Genomic DNA, 19,478 nt, shown 5'->3' with positions numbered 1-19,478 from the left:
ATCTTAGGCATGTGTGTAATAAGGAGGAGATTTAATAAAAGCAGAGTCTGTTTGCACAAGCACATGCCAGTGAAAGAGGTGGTACTTTGCAGGGCATGAGGGCTGATTAATGAAGAAATGAGGTTGGGCTGGGAGAAGACAATCCATGTGGTTTCTCCCACTTGATGTGGTCTAAAGTTTCAGAAGACATTTAGTTACCCAAAGATAAACAAAAATATGAAGGGATTTTTAAAAATACCAACAAAGTGCATCTCTTCTTTTGACAAAAATAACAATAGCTCATTAACAATGTGGTATTGATTATCCTGGGATCAGTGCCCAGATTCTGACTAAGCCTTGATGGTTTCCTATCCTTTAATGTTACCCTGAATGCATGCAGAATATTAGGTCATGTTTATTAGATCATCTTTCAGCTCTGGCATTTGGCTAGCTTTATTATTCACATCTAGCAGAGGGTGCAGTTCTGTCAGAAGATTCTTTTCTCTTGAAGCCCCTAGCCCACACACATCATCACATTTACACAGAATAGGTGGAACACAAATAAAAGCTGTGTTTTTCACATAACAAAAGTGCTGGGTTTGTTTGCTGTTTATTAAGCATTAAAGCAGTGTGTGGATATGAAAATATATGGGTTTTTCTTTCACAGGTAGCTCTGAGCATCCTTTGGTATGAAGGACTTCTTTTCAGAAGTCAAATTTAAATTTCCTTTTGGAAAAAAAGAGAGGGAGAAAACTTCATTGCATGCAGACTGCAACTTACCCACCACCCTCTCTCTTTGGGGGCTTTAGGACATGTCAGGTGGGAGTCACTATGCCAATATCCTGCACAAAAATGTGAATGATGTAAACAATAGTCCCACATTAATGATGGTTTGGACTGAGATTTTGATCTTGCTTATTTCCAAATTGTGGCATTTTATATTAAATTTGTAACTTCCCACCTATTTACAGACAATTGAAAAGCTGTGCAGTTACTTCTTTTTTTTACCTGTTTGTGGCACAAGAGTGAATCTAGGCTGCAATACTCACTACATGCTTTCTGAAGGAAATAAGTTGCCTAAGAATAAGTCTTGAGAAAGAGTTCTTCATAGGAAAAACTGAGAAAGATACACGCTCATTTCTTTGTTTTATTCTCACGGTTGCCCTTCTGAATTTGTATCTCGGTGTGGGCTGTATTTTACAGGTGTTTTAGATACCCAGAAATGTACCTAGAAATGTGCCTGCCTCACACTGTGAAAATAAATTCATAAGGAAAGAACTTTAAAATGTGAAATCAGTCTTACTTTCCCATTTTTTCAGCTATCTTTTTGTCATATTTGACTTGAAATCTGAACGTTCTTTTTCTGTTTTTCTTCCTACAAGAACCATGATATGAAAAGAGAGGTTATGTCAATAAATTATCTGTAATTTCTGAAAATAAGTGTGGTTTTGACTGGAAGAAAAGTGTGTAGGATTCCCTTCAGTCTTGCTCAGAAACAAGAAATCTCCAGCTGGAAGTTACTCTTGTGGAGAAGGCCACATAGGCTGTGCTTTTCATGTCCAGGAAATCTCAATAGCTTAAGCTTCAGTGAGCTATGCTCTGACTCTTCCGGTACCTCTCCCTTTTGCTGTTCCATGTATCTGTGTGTTACCAATAAAGACAGAAATGAGAGGTGCTGTGGTCCACATTCACTGCCATGAGGAAGAAACAACCACAACCAATCAATACCTCTTTGTAGCAGCTGGCTGCTTTTCTTTCAGCGTGGTGAGACATAGTCTCTGGAACTTTACTGTCAGTCAGGATGCCACTAGGGTCTGCATAAAGCTTTGACTGTCACTGACTGCAAGATGTGGCTCTGACCTGGGGGGGCTTCCTCCTGCAGTACGTGAACACTTGTTCTCCAGCCTCCTGCCTGACTCTTGTTAACTCCTGTCTGACCTGTCTGTCATTTTACACCCAGGTCATGATCATCTAGATCTTACCTTGCTACTTTGTATGGAAATTACCCCCACTGATGAAATTCCCGACTAGTCAGAAAAAAAAAAATCACCTTGCTTCATGATGGGGCAGATACTCTAGTGCAGCAATTTATTATAAGAGCTGCTGAAAATACCAAATTTAGATCAAGTATACTCTCTAAATTTTTCACTGTCTCACTGATAAAGAAGTACAGAGCTATGCAGTGTGCTTAAGATTTACTTCAAAAAATTTGTAATGTAAGTTCATGATAGACTTCTGGAAATCATATAGATACCCATTCAGCTCTTAAAACACACCCAAGACCTGTATATTTTTTGCAGAAGTCTCAACCACTGCTTGGATTCCCATTCAGCTCTTAAAACATCTCCAAGAACCATATATTCTTCACAGAAGTCTTAACCACTGGTTATATCCCAGTATTAAATACCTTCCTAACCATGTTTGGTTTTTTTCTGTATCTCTCATCATCTTGTGTTCAGGGCAGAGCCAGTTATTTATTATCCAGTCTTTGTTTTGCTCTAAGCCTTCTAAGAAACTGGAACAATAAAAAAAAATACCACTTCTTCACAAATCAAGTTATTGGCAATGATGACAGTATGCCTTCAATGAGAGGTGTATTTATGCTGAGAATAAGTTTATATAATGCTCCCAAGTTATAAATTAAATCTCTTCTGGCAACTGATTTTCCCAAATCTTCCCTAACTTTTGTAGAGGGTCAGCTTGCTTATGTCCCACTGCTGCTTCATGTTGCAGGTTAAGTTCAAGATTCTTCCACACACAGTTCCTTGTTTGCCTTTGTAGAAACAGCAAATTCATGAGAAGTTTCTCTGCAGTCAAATTCTTTTTTTTAGGAAGGGAAACCTTTAATAAATATGGTGAAATATTTTGGGAATATCCATACTACTTGGAGTGAATACCCGTTAGAAAACACAAATGCATGCCAAAAAAATACCTGAAACACTGCGAAAAGTATGTTAATCATATTTGCACCCAGTGGTCACAGTTCTCATGTCTGTTTTCTCTGGGTGAGTTTGGGTGAGTGTGATTATAATCCAGTCTAATCTCTATCATTGTCTTGGGGTGATAAAGAAAAACCCCTCTCCTGGGCATCTGTATAGCTGTAGCCATCCAGCTGAGTTTACTATCTAAAAGACTCAAACCAAACCTGCACTGAAACCCTCCTACAGAGGTAGTGGAGGTCTGCGAGGGATGAAGCAGGCGTGCAAGATCTGCATGTGTGCAGGTTGCTGAGACCACAAAGACTTTGTTGCTCAAACTACATTTTCAAGTTTAAGTATAGTTTAGCTATCCAGTGTTCTGATTATGGATAAGGTAGCGTTTAATGAATAAAGTTTCACAATTGAAGGTAGAGCCTTTACCAGCATTGCATCCTGGATGCCCTTGGATGCTTCTTGGATGCAACTGTCTTCCTTAGGAGTGCAAAGGGAATTCCCCAGTTCCAGTACCTGGTACCCATTGTAGCTCAGAGCAAATTGAAAATGATCTTCAGTTACCCAAGATTATATCCTCCTACTCTCAAACCTCCAGTAGAGTTCACTGACAAAAGCTGTAGTTGCCTGGTTTGTGTGTGTGAATCTTATTTTGACCCCCAGAATCAGTGGCTGAGGGTTCACAAGCCCACAAGTCTCTACACAGTTTTGAACAGAGGTTTTGTTCTTTCCAAACTCTTGAATTTGCATGCTGGTACTCAGTTCATGTTTCTGAGAATACCAGATCATTTCAGCGGCAGAGATAGAGGAGTTTATTGAACTATTTTTCCTTGATACATATTTCTCATGAGTTTATATTATGTATTTCTAAGGGAAGATTATATTCTCAACAGGGCTTAATGTTTATAAACATGGAGTTTGTTCAAGTTCATTCAATCATATGCTACTAATAGAAGAGACTTTCTAACATTTATTTTTATTCTATCAGCAAAGGAAGAAGTGAAGCAGAAAAAAACCCCTTTCTTTAAAATGAACATTTCCTTGGGCAGCATTTGTTCTGCTTGTTTATGCAAAAGCAGCATATGACATTACCTGCATAATTGTCACAATTTTATTACTCTCCAAATAATTCTTTGCAATATATTTAACATATGTACTGTCAAATAGCTTTAAAATGTCTTCAGTGGTTGTTTTAGATTCATAGTTACATGAAAAAGAACAATAAAAGCAGGGGAAATGTTTGGAATTGTGTTAACTAAATCTGTTCTTTTGTTTCCATAAAGTTTCAGACCCAGAGCTTACGTCTCTCAGACCTGCACAGAAAGTCTCAGTTATGGAGAGGGATAGTTAGTGTTACCTTAATAGAAGGTCGTGAACTTAAGGCGATGGATGCAAATGGGCTCAGCGATCCTTACGTGAAGTTTCGTCTGGGGCATCAGAAGTACAAGAGCAAGGTAGTTTTAGGTGTAAATGAAATTTTTTTTGAAATTATTTGCTCCTGTTTGGTGTTTTTAGCTTGTATGACTTTCAGTGGTGATGAAGATTTATTGTTGTAATAATTACCTGTCAGGGCATCTAGAGCTTTGTTTAAATGTTTCTTCTTGTCTCTTTGTAAAGAAAAGTTGTACTAGATGGCAAAATATGTAGCACTGAAAAATGCACTTTTGCAGGGGGACACACCTAATGTTCCATATAGGAACTGTGTTGGCTTTTATTTACTGTTAGGGCTCATTCATGGCAGGGAGGAGATGCAGAGTAATTCTGACAAGGTCTTCCTGTCTTGATGCTGGGTGTCTCTTGGACTCTTTGCATTGTCATATCCTCAAACCATGTCACCATTGTCTTATCCATGAACCACATTCATAAGCTCATTTTCCTCTTCATGTCCTTAAAAACAAGTTTCATTAAAGTTTTCTTCATGTATAAGCTTCACAGGTAGAGAGGAGATAAGTATTATGAAGACTTGCTTGGCTTTGTTGCTACTTTTTTTTCTCTTGGTCCCTGCCATTTTGAAAATTGCTGTTTAGGGGCGGTGCTGGGATGGTTGATGATGCACATGACCTTCCTCTCTCCATGACCATGACAGTCACTGTGGTATACATGGCCAGATTAAGGGTAAATTGAGGGCAGGAACATTTTTTTGTCTAATTTGTAGACCTCTGAGCCTGTATTAGGGCCTCTAAATCTGAAATTGGAAGAAAGAAAATTTCATGCTTTGGTGAATTAAAAAATTTCATAATCCTTTCTGAATTTTCTTTTTTTTGAAGCCAGTAGAACTGCTGGTTGTAGGGAGTAGTGTTGGCTAAATAGGTAAGATATTAGGGGTCTTCTGTCCTTGCTCAGGAAAGTGAATACTGCTTTTGCATTATGGTAGAAAATTCAGAAATTTGGACTGAAATTATTAAGAAAGCTGCTTTCATCAGAGTTTCAAGGGAAAGGAAGTAAGATACAGTTTTGGAAGTGAACTAATTTTATTCCCTAGGAAGTAAGCCATAGTGTCATGTTTCTTCCAATATTATTGCAGCAGGGAAAAAAATGACATGATACAATTGTTTGTTTAAGTACTTACAGTCACCATCTTCATGTCATTGCAGGTGCTTTGTTTACCTTTGGCCTCAGAAACATTATATCTAATTGTCACTTCACAGAGGACATAATTTTTCTACAGAGAAATGGCTTCATTCCCAGGACAAATCCTTTGTGTAGGAGGATTTTGAAGGTGACAAGTTGCAGGATTTTGGAGGTTGCTGCTACATCAGAGAGGCATGAGAGAACACGCTAGTAGTCTTTCCTAATTACCATGTTTTAATTCTCACTGCTTGAGATATTGATACTGCAGACAGAAGAAGCTTCATGAACAGACTTTAATCATCAAATTTAAAATTTAAGAAAGTGTATACTACACAATGTAATACAACTTTCTTTCTCCTTTTAGATTGTTCCAAAAACTTTGAATCCTCAGTGGAGGGAGCAGTTTGACTTTCATCTCTATGAAGAACGAGGTGGAATTATTGATATTACCGTGTGGGACAAAGATGTTGGCAAAAAGGATGATTTCATTGGCAGGTTTGTGCAATTTAAGCCCTCTTGGTCTATGGGGAGAAGTCCATAAGAGAGGATGATTAAAATGACCCTTGCCATTGAAACCGTTTCTTACGACCATTTGATCTTGGTTTCTTTTTTGGTTTTTTTATTTTTTTTTAAGTTTGGGAAGGATTTTCTGCAATGATCCAGTACAGTTTGCTGCATTGCTGTAATTCTTTACACTGATGATATAAGTTTTATTGACCAGTAGGTGGCAGCTTTTACCAATTGATAGACTGAGGTTTTCAAATATAAAAATCCCCTGTCTAGAACAATTACCAAGGTGCAGGAAGTTCCATGTAGCAACATCCAGCTTGGAGGAGAAATAACTCTTGACTTGATGCATAAGACCAAATTTATGTACCAATCTTTTTTGGTAAATGAAAATAGATTTGAAGGACTGCACACATATTGTGAGACAAAGAATCATTCACCTAATTCATAGTCAGGAAAAGTGAATCTGTCTGGGAGTTCAAGAAATAGCTTATATTTGTATGGCTATGCTCCATTTTACAGAATAGGAGGTGGCATTAACTGTTAGCTAATAGGGGAGAAAATGTCTTGTGCTTATAGCTACTACAAAGTAGGTTCTGTTTGGAAAGCTCAGGTATTTGTTTACTTCATATTTTCCTTGATATCCACATAGTCATAATAATAGTGTTAATAATTAATTATTAATCCTGTATATTTTTATTGTTTTTATTGGAGGTGCTTTCACTATCGCTTTCACATATTATGGTATGATAACTATCATTATTTTTCTGAAATAATGTACTAATTTAGTCCTATGTCAACATGTTATATACCTTGGGAAATTATTCCAGTTTTCTTTTTTATTCTAACATTCTTAGGAAAATCGGTGAGATTCAAAGTTTTCATGAGTGGTTTTTCAGGGCATTGTCATCCAAGCACCACTTGCTGAAATCTTGCTGCTCTTGATTTTTTTGACCCCTCTGTCAGTTTACATATAATCCTTCTTCTGTTTGTCCTTGCAGACACACTCTCATTTCACCTTCTGTTGGTACCATGTCTCTGGTAATGTAACCTGCAAAAAAATTCTTCTTCGAGGAGATTTCCATGAAAAACTGTCATTTGTCAATCTCAATCTGAATATGAAAATAGGTCTTAATATTCCCCCTCCCTGATATTCTTTTCCAGTCACTGCTGATAAAAGTCACCAACACCTGACAGCTCCACTTAATGCTGACCTCTCTTCCCCAGTTTCTCCTTTCAAGGCTGTCCCTAAAAGCTGCAAATATTTTGGTGCACACACTACAGACTTGCTCTGTGCATGTGTTATGGTAAGTGTGTATTAGTTTTTAAAAGCACAAATGAGTTGTGCTCCATGACTAAAGCTCTGTGGCTTTCAAGATACACATAATAAGTTGAATATCTTGATTCAGGTTCCAGAAGAAGTGATAATGAGGCTGTGGGAGGGAAACAAAAGACTTCCTGGTAGCATTCTACCATTGCTCAAGAATGAAGGATAATCCATTTCATTTTGCTGAGATCTTCCTGCTTGCTTGAATAATGTGCAAGCAGCAGCTGTAATGTTATATAAGAATATTTCTATTAAATGCAAATGAAAACAACTCTTTCTTGAAGATGTCCTGCCTGGATGAACTATGCCTAGGGAGAAAGGACACTAAATTGAAGAGCTGACCAAACTGAGAAAACGTTTCACAGGTGGAAGGTAGAAGGGAAAAATTCCAGGATCTTCCTGGAAAATAGTACAGAAAACCTGTGTTTTTTCTGTGCTAAGCACTGTTACATGCAAATTCTATTCCAAACCAGAATGCTGTAAACTCTCCTGGAATGATACCATGTTTCAGCTGCAGTTTTTGAAATAAAAGAAGTGGGAAATCAAGAACAGAGGCTTCTGTGGCCCTTGTATATTATTGTCCTTGTTAGACTGGAGTCCAGTAAGGGCAGGTGAAAGCTGGGAATGTGACACGGTAGCAATGACACAGGGAGTAGGGCTTGCAATCCATATCTAAGGGCAGACAAATACAGGAAAGATGTCCGAGAAGGTTGAGGATATGGAAGTGAGATCCTGGTTTTGGGGTGGCGACAATGGAAGTGGATGGGATGGCTTGTAAGATCAGCCTGTAAGAGCAAGGAAGGTGTTAAGAGAGTGAGTGACAGCATGACATCCTAGTTCAGAAAAGTGAAAGGAGATGTCTGTCACAGAAGTAGCATGCAACTCTGTCTTCATTTTGATTCCCAGGTGTGTTTAGTATGGCAGTGTCTGAAATGAAATGCTGACTGGTTGATTTCTGTTCTTAACTTGGAGAATTTTGTTTATAAAATACATTGGAATTTCAATTGTGTGCATTCTCCATGAGAGTTTAAAGGTTGTAGCACATTGTGAACTTCCATCTCAGAATATTCTAAAAAGTCCCCAAACTTACAACCAATTCTGTGTTTATTTCAGTATTTCAGTATTTCAAAAGCCTGGGAAAAGACCTCATACAAGAGCTTTGAGGAAAATGTATTTCCAATTATGTGGTGATTGGTATGAGAAAGCACTCTATCCTTGACTAGAGCTGAGCTGCATTTTACAGGAGATAAATTCTTCCATCCTTCTGAATACAGCTCTTTAAAAAACAAGCAACATTTCAGGACCAAAAAATGAGGTCTAGAAGTTATTTTTATGGAAGGCACCAGGAGCTAAAGCCACATGGGCCACCTTCTTGCATTTACAGAACGGTATAGACTTGCGTAAGTGGCATTAGTTATTGCTTCATCTGATAAGTAGAAATATGTGTGTGTATGTATTTTTCAGTGTGAATATATTTAATATTCATGTTTATGCTATGAGCAAATAATTTATGTACTATGTTGAGTCAATATGCTCCTGTGATTAAAAACATACTGCAGCAAGTTTATGTAGGTAATACTAAGATCAAAATGAAGGTGATTTTAATCATCATGTAATTATTTAGCTTTCTTATCATTTATGTTTTTGAAGGCAATTCTGACTGTCACCTTTACGATAATCAGTTAATAAATCCTCATGACTGTTACACCTTTATGCATAGCACTAATCTGAACAAATGGGCTGCTGACAGATGCAATAAATTGCCAAGAATGAGTGCTGTCAGAGAACAAGTTGTTTCTGTGAACATAGAGAATAAGTAAATCCCATGTCATGCAATTTTATTCAGCTGAAGTTATTTGCAATCCAGTGCAGCGGGATTTATAGCATTATTAATTGTTATGAGAAATGCACATTTATCTTTAAAATGACATTGACTTTTGCATTCATTTTGTGCCAGGAAATTACTTCTGGCTTCATCTATATCTATTTTCATAAGTTTTTATAGATGCTATTGTCTTTTTTCCCATTTGATGCAAATTAAGAAGAAAAGACCTTTTATGTAGTGAATTCATTAAGGCTGTGTATGAATTTTATCTATAGGAAAGTAGCATTTCCCATAATCTCACTAAATATTGACACAAATACTTAGATTGATTTTGTGAGCATCCATACAATTTATGTTATGAAATAGAAAAGTTAAAAAACTGAAAATTACTTATTTACGTTTATAATACCTAATCTGCTATGCCTTGTCTGTTTACTTTTTTTTTGTGGTAACACAACCATAGAGTGGTTTTCAGGTGTACATAAATACAAATGATGCACGACTATGATTCTCTGATTAGTCTGAAAGCATGGGAATGTGCTATCAAATTTCTAAATTAATGTGAGATTTTATTTTGAAAATACAAGATTATAAATTATTTATGGTTTGGGGTTTTTCTCCCCTCACTGAAGTTTTTGTAATTTTGCTATGGGGGACTGAGCATTATCATAGAGAACTGAATTGTATATGAGTACTCCAACATGTATGTAAAGCTGGGTGAAGGATGCTAAATATGCTACTGTAAGCGTTTCTTCCGGATCTTTTTCTAGAGGTGGAGTGGAGGCTGTGGTTTATATTGAAATACTGGCAATTTTCTGTTGCCCAGGAAGAAGGTTTTGAGTAGTATTTGTGAAGTCCATGTTAATGTTAAAGTTGCAAAGTCTTGAAGCTTTCTCAATTTTGCAGAACTCTGTAAACAAGAGGCTTCCTATTGAAATAGAAAGAGTACTTTATTATGCTTTTCTTTCAAAAATTTTTTTTGCATTGCTGTTTGAAAATTTGTTCATGTGGAATTTTGGAAAGATGTATTATAGTAAAAATGTAAACATAATGGTCAATATGCTGTAGTAATTTTGACTTGAACTGTGTGCACATGTGAGTCACAGCAATTCTGTGCAAACAGCGAAGAGCACACAACCAGTAGTCTGTGTGTATAATTGTTTGTTGATTATACATGATGACTAAAGTTAAATTAAGTGCAGATACATTTCTTGATGTAAAATTAAGATTATGTCTGAAGCATTAAAATCCAAAAATGCTACTGCCAGGTCGGCGTTGAAAAATCCTATGATGTGCTGAGCCATCTCCATTTCTGATTGCTGTCAGAAGGAGACATGTAATACTGTGTCTCGAAATTTGGCCTTTAGGTATTCCATACCTTATTTATTCCTATCCCAGCACATCTTCACTCTACTAATGCAGAGTTAGTAGTGTTCTTTCTGTTCTGCTAGAAAGCCAAAAGAGTTTCAGTTTTTGCTCCCAAATCTTCGGTAACTTTCTTTGACTAGATACTTTATTCTTTACAACTCCTACTGACAGTTGTTATTGTCATGTTCTGACATGAAATTGATAGCATTCTCCTACGTATGCTGAGATACAGAATGCTGCGTGCAATCTGGGCTGTTTATGAATCCTTCTTCTGACCCTGTGTCTTCTCACATATGGAAGTCTACTTCTTGAAGAGTGCAAAATAAGAGGAAGGGAGAAGGAAATATGGAATGGCCAGTTTAGACATGAGGAGCATGACAGTGTGTAGAAAATGGTGAAGAGTGCAAATAGGGTTTTGTGACAATATATGAAAGGCACAGATTGGAGTTGTGTGAAAGCTCTTGCAAAATTTCTTCGGCCAACTAGTGAGGAAAGAACTATGTAGGGAGACATAATGTTTATCAAAGCAATAGACTGATTTAGCAGATGAAAGTGTTAATTTTGCTGCAGAGAAATTGCACCAGTAACAGTCTATAGTATGTGGTTGTGCCATGGGGACAATCTCGGAAATATCACATCAGAAACCAATTGTAAGTAATTTCTGCCTGTGCAATATGAAAAGTATATTTGAAATTTTATCGTGAAGAACTGTGCTTAGGAAAAAGTTAATCTGTAATTTCAAAATCCATCAGCAGGTTATTGTAGCATGGACTGTATTTCTTTTAGCAGGCAATAAACAGTAATTCTGTATTCAGGCATTGCTTGGTGACTGGTAGAATAGTCTTTCGTGGAGCTCTCATATTTCTGTTACCATGACTGACTTACCCCAAACTGCAGGGCTCTTTCCTGCCTTCCGTGTGTTGCTGCATGGCAACTGACAGCACTGTTCTTCAAGTCCTACTGAGGTCTCCTCTCCCAGCTGCCCAGGGATCCTCTCCGGCTTCCCCAGCTAAGCACCACTCTTGTCCTTAGTCAATGTCCTACTTAGCTGAGATATTGTCTCCTACCCCTTTGGGAGCTCCCCTGATTTTTAATCTAACACCTCTATCAACCACTTACCACAAGCGTCATGTGGAGTCCATAATTTATTTCTTTCTCATTATCTTTACAGTTAAAAATGTCACGCTCCGATTCTTCTAAAAAATTCACATTACCGCAGTCAACACTCAGTGTTTCTGAGATATGTCATTTTCTGCTAGTGCTTTGCAAAATTTTCCCTCTCCTTTTGTTTCTTGGTTTTACTGGAACATTTTAATCTGCTCATAAAGGGTATGGAGTCTCACAAATTGTAGCAGTTCATGCCTTGCTGCTTCTGATGTGTGTCCAGCTCAGTTCTAATTGTGGAATCACACAGTTTCCTCTCCTTGGCATCCTTTGGAGCAGCATAGACCTGGATCACAGTGGAGTTAAAAATCTGTGCTCCTGAGCAAGTCATGATGGTAATTAAGTTGCCTGGTTTGTAGCCAAGTGGTGCTTTTCTGTCCCTATCACTTAGGATTGTGCCAGTTCCTCTTTTATGTTTTATTTTGTCATGTGAGAAAACGATTCCACTATCTGCTGTCTCTCACTTGCCTGGCCACCTGGCTTTTAAGAGGCCTTCTATGTCATGTCGCTACCTTTGTAATTCATTCATTAGCAAGAATATTTCACCAGGGTGCCAACACAGTCTTACATTCCAGGTTCTGTTAGAACTAAAGAGGGGAGGTGATTTTTACCTGTTAGACATGCTGATAATAAAATACTACATATAGTTCTGCCTTCCGCACTTTAAAAAGGACGCAGGAGAATTTCACTGGATCAGAAAAGTTACAAAAAGTCATTTGAGGGCTGTAGGAGATATGTTCCTAGGAAATGTATAGGGAGCTGAAGGTGCTTAGCATATCAAAAGGAAGATCAAGAAGAGATATGATTATAGTGTATGAGTTCCTTCACTAGAAGAAAACATGAAACACTAAAGGGTTTTTCAACTGGTAAGGAAAGGCATAAAAAGAACCAAAGGCCAGATATATTCAAATTAAAAATAAATCTGAAATATATTTCTAAAATTTTGTGTGATTAACACATTGAACATAGTTTCAGACAAGTGGTCGGTTCCCCTTGAACCTTCAAATCTTCCTCCATGGGAGCTGTACCCTGTTTTTGAGCAATTCATCTGTGATAACTTTGGCGCATGAGCTTGTTGCACTTTGTGGTTTTTCTCCCTTCTGATCTCTCAAGTCCTGAAAATCCAGCTACACATGGTGCCTGGTAGTGTTCACATGCAGAACTGATAGGTGGGATATGTGCCCCTGCGCCTCTTTCCGAAAGGCCAGCCAGCGAGGGAAATTGTTCCACTCGAAGTGCTGAAACCCATGTGCACGGAAGGGGCCATACTGCATGGAAGATACAAAAAACCTCAGACTGCACTAAAAACTACAGATACCTGCAATGTGATTTATAGTCATGCTTGGAAATCTGTCTGTGGAGTTAACAGCAAATTTTTTTCAATAATTCTTCAGGCTGATCTCATTACAGGTGGAAAAAGTCTTTGCCCTTACCAGCACCATGTAAATAATCCTTAAGAAACAGGATTGCACAAAGTTACTATTTTCTCATGTTTCCAATGCTGGTCATATGCAGCAATGGCTGTAATTTTTCATGATCCTCAATTTGAGAATACGGGACAAAAATTTCTCATTCATTCTGCACCACTTTCTGGTAACATACAATTTCACCTTGATCCTCAAAGCATCTTTGTTCTCCCTGGAGACACATTGTAGAAAACAAATGTCTTTTTAGAGAGCATTTTAACTGATACAAAAGTCAGCATTGCTAAAGCTTTAAAGCTTGGAATACTTGAATATAATTTCAGTAAAATATAAAGGGACATTGTCAGCTTGATCTTTCCAAAGATATTTACATTTGGAAAACGGATATTTTCCAAACAGATGCTTATTTTTGAAAATATTTTGTTAGCTTCAGTCATTCTTAAAAAATGTAGTACAAACAGGAGTTTTGTGGTTTTCCAGTTATCAAGATTATTCTAGGATAGGTTTAGTGTTCAAGTAGTACCTTAATAAAACCAGACTTCATTTTTTTTGGTCCCATGCAAAGATCTGATGAGGACAGAGAAGAATGAACAAAAAATTATTCAATTTTTTTTTCCTTTTTTAGCATAATTTGGCATGAGATCAAACAGAATTGATTTTTTATCATTAAAAAAATCAACTACTCATGGGAAAAAATTGCAATTTTTCTTACCGTGTCTGTAGATCGGAAAGTCTTACCATTTTACTGAAGTGCATGTGTTGTAAATAGGCTCCCCTTGTGCTGGCTGCTCCTTGAGCCTTGGCAGTTTCAAATTAGACACATGTAAGCTACATCTCCTTGAAGGCCAGGGCAGAGCACCTGGCATAGGGTGAGAAATCTGCTTTCCTCTGACCATGTGTGCATAAAAGTGCTCTTAACCTGGTCTTCTGTAAAGTGCAAAGATGACAGTCCTTAATGGAATAACCCTATATTTTTATCAAATTTTCTGAGGGTACTTGAGAGAATAATTTTCCTTTAAAATGGTTAAGGCTTTTTATTGGAAAAAATTTTCCAGATCACTTCCTACCTCTGTATGATTTTAGGAAATAATAAGCTGGTAATGGCCTGTTCATGAAGATTTATCAAGCAGGTGATAGATACATATTTCTCAGGTAATCTGTTCTAGATGTGATGCTATTAGAAATATTTCATTTCTTTAAGAAAGATGCACAGGTAAAAGCAAATTGCCAGTTGCTTCTTTCAGCCTAATTAAAAAAACTGGACTACTCATATTGTTTAAGTGTTGTAGCTTCAAGAATTGAAGAAATTAGATCTAGTAGCCCTAATGTAGACCTTGTAATTTTACACTCCTTTTTTTTTTTTTTTCTGATGGATATATGTGGGGTAGCTTTTATTGCCTATTTTAGCTTTTGTTGCCTATTTTTGAGTGAAGGGTGAATTATGTCTCCATTAGTATCATAATGACTTTCTGAGTCTTTCACTGATTTTAAGGGAGTTTTGACTGGTTCTTTAAATGTTTATTGGTTGAAGACTCAATATTGTTGCTGAGTCCTATTTTTGAGGGTTATCAGTTTTGAAATAAATTATTGAAAAGTATTTAATACTGGGGATATTTTACCCTGCTACAGCTTTGAATGTTTAATTACAATATTTGTTGTCTTAAGGAGGGTTTTAAATTCCTCACTGCATCCTAAATAAGAATTTGACTGTTTATGTACGTGTATGAAGCTTGTATTGACTATCCACCTGCACTGATAGCAACAGCTTTATTTTTCCTTACTATTGCTAATTTAATTTCTCACTCCCTAATATCCAAAGAGTTTAAAAGAGAAGAAAAACATTAAGCTCAGAATGCTACATGAGTTAGATTTTTTTTTATTGCAAGATAATTTAACCTTCTTATTGTATGAGCTTTGCACTAGTTATATGAACTGCACAATGGGCAGTAAATATCTCTGAAAAAACAAAAGACAGTTTTCCTGCAATAAATCTGATCGGCCTGTGATAGCACAATGCTCATTTTATAAGGCTGCATCTATTCTCATAATTGGCTATTTCCTATCCTTAAATGGCCATATTTTCATGTCTGCCACCTTTTTCATAGTTTATGGGCCCTGCAGTGACCACATTGTCTTTGTATTCAAAATCAATTGACATCTTATGAAAAGAGTTTGCTTGATGTTTAGTTTAGTGAATTAGTGGCATATAGTACATATGCTTGTCACATTAAATAATCGCTGTTGAAATTAGAGTGTAGAGTGGCTAACCTACACATAGAGTATATACATTTATTTTATTTCAGTATTACTGGTGTTTTTATTTAGAGGAAAAAGTTGGTAAAACTCAATTTGGAATGCTATAAGTATTCTGAATAGTGCTTTTTCACAGAAATTCCTGTCCAATGCAAACTGGCGTTACACTTGACACAGACACTGAATTTCAATACGTGCTCAGAGTTGCAATCTAGGAAAGTTGAAGCTTGTACATTGTACAAATTAAAGTATTAAATCATTTAAGCTGTGCACAGACTAGTCAATGCTAAGGTATTATTGTTTTATTTAAAAGGCTTTAGTCAGCTCTTGTGTAGCAGAAATACTCTTTTCCTTCCTGTACCTTAAATTTCTAAAGCTGTTGCAATTGCCATCTGGCATGTATGGAACCATTCTTCATTAGTTCAGTGTATAGTACAGCCAGAGTCACTCAGAAAGGGATCAAGCAGGGCAGATTAGCTTCAGCCACTCTGCACACACTCTGCACACTCATATGTAGTCCCTGCTCATTACAGCCTGAGACATTTTATTATATAGGGGGTTGTGGCATCAAATTTTACCATAGGTAAAATTTGATCGCAGCATGAGGATTTGACCGACACACAGCTTAGTGCATGAGAGCTGAGACTTTCAGGAGGTGCATAAGTTGAGTTTTTCTATGCTCAGTCATCTTTATGCCATCACAATTAAATCCATGTAGAATTCTATTTTTTAAGAAAGGGGTTTTTACTATTGTTAGGTGAAAACTGTTCACATGAGAACATGTTTTGCATGTATACTAGGTGTAATAACAAAAGGTGTAATTAAAAGTAAAATTTGCATCTGAGCTGGATTTTTCAAAATTTTCTTTAACTGCATTTGAGTAAGGAATATTAGCTAAACCTTACCTCTAGTTTCTTTACATTCTTATTAATATTGATTTTTCATTTCAAAACTCTTTGTGTAGCTCTGAAAAAAAAGAAACAAAGGGCATGGGTTAAAGTTGAAGAGAAATTAAGAATTTTTTTCAGAAGCTGGATGCCAGTTTCTGCTTACTTGGATTTTTTGTCCGTTTGAATGCAAGTGAACCAATGTGCTCTTGTTTGGTGTGAGAAAAACCACATGCTGATGGAGACTGTATGTTTCTAGGTGCCAGATTGACCTGTCGACCCTGAGTAAAGAACAAACCCACAAGTTGGAGATGCCACTAGAGGAGGGAGAGGGATACCTGGTGTTGCTGGTCACTCTCACAGCCTCAGCTGCAGTCACTATCTCTGACCTCTCCATCAACTCCCTGGAGGACCAGAAGGAGCGAGAGGAGATTCTGAAGAGATATGTATGAAGTTTTCTTTCATCCTTTGTTAGCAAAATATTGGCCTTTATGAAAAAGAACTATAGTGAGGGGAAAAATCTAAATATATCTCTTCTAATCACACCTAGCCAATGACAATCATTTAAACTAGTTATTAATATAGAAATAGTCACAGCCAGAACAGGTAACATCAAGAAGGCTACAAATGCTCTTCATACAATAATGTTATTTTTTACATGGTAGTTGAACTGTTTGATGAGGTGTCACATAATGAAGGTAATTTTACAGCCTTGCAGATGATTTTTACCAAGGACAAAGTGGCTAAGGGATCATTCAGCAACTCAACAGTTTCTACTGACTTTTTATGCCAAATAATTTGAGGTGCTAATGGTTTTCAGGGGTTTTTCTTGATCATCTGTTAAAGGGCAAAAAAACTTATTTTTAGTCCTAATATTAGAGGCTGAAGCACATGAAAACAATAATTTCAAACAATGTTTCCATTTTAAAATATTCTGAAGCAGATTATTTTAATTTCCCAGCATCCTTACATTGCGCAGAATCTTTGTAATTTTATCAAAGCAACAGAGAGGGGAGCTCTTACTCCAGCATTTGCTAATACCTAAATCACTAAAAGTAACTGTCTCACTGCACATGAAGAAAGAAAGAAAAAAAAATGCTATTCCCACTTGCAATTACAAAGCTTTTATTGTACAATGCTGCCAGGTGTTTAGAAGGGCTTCTCTAGACACTCAGCCATTAAACCAACCTCTGCCTATCAAAGAGGCTGCTTAATTTATTTTTGAGATTTTAAAATATTCCTATTCCATGACGGACATCCTTTCAATAACTGAATTTAATAAAGATGTACCTTATCAGGCTGTGCAGATAACATGAAGTCCTAGTACTAATGCTATACAATATTCTTCAAACAGATTAGCAGGATGTGTGCTTCAGCAAATTTATTCTGTCTATCTCCACTGAATCAGCTGTCTGCTAATGCTTGTACAACTCATACACCAATAGTGTTATTATCATAAACACAATTTAATAGAGGTGACTTAGTGAGGCTAAATATAATATTCCAAAATGAATTGAATGCAAAGATATTGTCCACCATCTCTGAAAAATAATTGCAATTTAAGAGAGTTACTGTACATTTTGGAATCTACCAAGACAGTCTGTGGTTGTCAAAATAGATGTCTATAAGTAGAATAATTTTTTGATGGATATGTTTTTGAGGTGCCGTAGTTCCTGCTACCAAAAGCAACAATAACATATTTCTGTGGCTTTTTCTGTGTGATGATATGGCAGACAAGTGATACTGATGGTTTTGATTATTTCAGTAGCAGTATAGAAACATGTTGCAACTATACTGTTAATAATTTTTCCTAAATCCTCAGTTTTTTGTACCCAGTATAAAGCAGAATTATGTGGCATGAGATAGATCTGGCTTATTCTTGTATCCTGTAAATACAAGGATATGTGTCTCTTCATACATTCACATTGGTGTATGCATTTGAAAACATTTAAATTTTAGAAAGATGTTCATATCACAGAGGTGTGAGTTTCTCATTATGTGTTTCTGAAAATTGTGGCATTTACATACTTTTTTGATAAATTCTGCTGGTTTTAATACAATTACCAGCAGAAGAAAGAAATTACCAGGATTAACTTAATTCAAGTAGTTTATTTTCACTGATGTTAAATTTGACTTCAGTATTCATACCTCCACTTCAGTACTAATAAAAAGACAACACTTGTAATTAGCAAGATGTAGAGTTCCCTGTTGAGTTGCTGTTTTTTTGGATTTATTTCCTCTTAAAAAATCTAGCTTCCATTTGAGAAATGTATTTTGTACCCTTTCTACAGCCAAAAACAGTTAATGAGCTGACCTTGCCATCAGATCAAATAGCCTTAGAAAATGACTCTATTACTGTCACTTAACCATTTGTAGCTGAACATCAGAGCCTTACAAATTAAATAGGCATTACTGTTTGAACCATTATTTTACCACGATTGTCTGAAAAGATTAATTCCTTTTGGGGTGAGAAGGGGGGCACATTAATGGGTACAGACCAAGAGAGATTGTATGACCTTTTCAGAACTGGTGTGCTGAACTCATGGTCCCCCTTGTCACAGTTTAAAAACCAGAGGAGCTAGTTTAGAGAAGTTGTTAGCATTCCATTTTTATTATGACATTTCACAGTCATCCGATTTAATGTCCCTTGACCAGATTGTCCACTGTGAGACGATGGGCTTGAAATGTTATTTAGAGCATTGATAAAAGGTGAGCAGTTCTAAGATGACAGCGAGTCATGAGGCTGGTGGTGTGACATTAATTTTCTCCATAACAGAGATGGAATAAGACGTCATGGTGACAAGCTGTCAATCAGTACTAGCCCCTCAGTGTATCTCAATGCCATGGGATGGGGTATTGCTTCTCCCATAATAGAGCTGAACTGAGATGCTCTTCCTGACAGCTGCTCCAGCCATACAGAAAATATATTATACAGCCTTTCATTAAAAAAATAAAGAAGACTCATCTCCAGAGCATTTCAATCTTTTCCCATCTATTGAGGGCTGAAAAGATTCCCAGCAAATCACAGATTCCTCTGCTATGAAAATTCTAGGCTTCAGAAACTATGTGGATTTTTGATAGCTTCAACAATAATCATAAATAAGAAGGCAGAATATAGTCCGACAAATCATTACTTAAAGTTATGTATTTAAAGTAATGTGTTAAAGTAATTTGCTTCTCCGAGAGCCTCTGTTGTGGCATTGTATTCATTTTCATCAGTCTCCCCAGTCAGTATGTGCAGTA

At 36.7% G+C, this 19,478-nt stretch overlaps 1 protein-coding gene across 1 annotated transcript in view; it reads left to right on the top strand.

Annotated features, from left to right (window-relative positions):
- The window catches only part of MCTP1 (multiple C2 and transmembrane domain containing 1), a 210,836-nt gene that overhangs the window by 74,258 nt on the left and 117,100 nt on the right, over window positions 1–19,478 (top strand). Inside the window, exons 6-8 of the mRNA XM_059836614.1 lie at window positions 4,193–4,363; window positions 5,845–5,975; window positions 16,495–16,681. Of these exons, the coding sequence (XP_059692597.1) occupies window positions 4,193–4,363; window positions 5,845–5,975; window positions 16,495–16,681 (489 nt within the window). The remainder of the gene's footprint in view (window positions 1–4,192; window positions 4,364–5,844; window positions 5,976–16,494; window positions 16,682–19,478) is intronic.

The sequence above is a fragment of the Haemorhous mexicanus genome, chromosome Z, assembly GCF_027477595.1.
Source record: "Haemorhous mexicanus isolate bHaeMex1 chromosome Z, bHaeMex1.pri, whole genome shotgun sequence".
In the NCBI taxonomy this organism is placed as follows: Eukaryota; Metazoa; Chordata; class Aves; order Passeriformes; family Fringillidae; genus Haemorhous; species Haemorhous mexicanus.
Note: the sequence above shows the minus strand (reverse complement) of the source record. Positions and strands in the feature narration are given on the sequence as shown.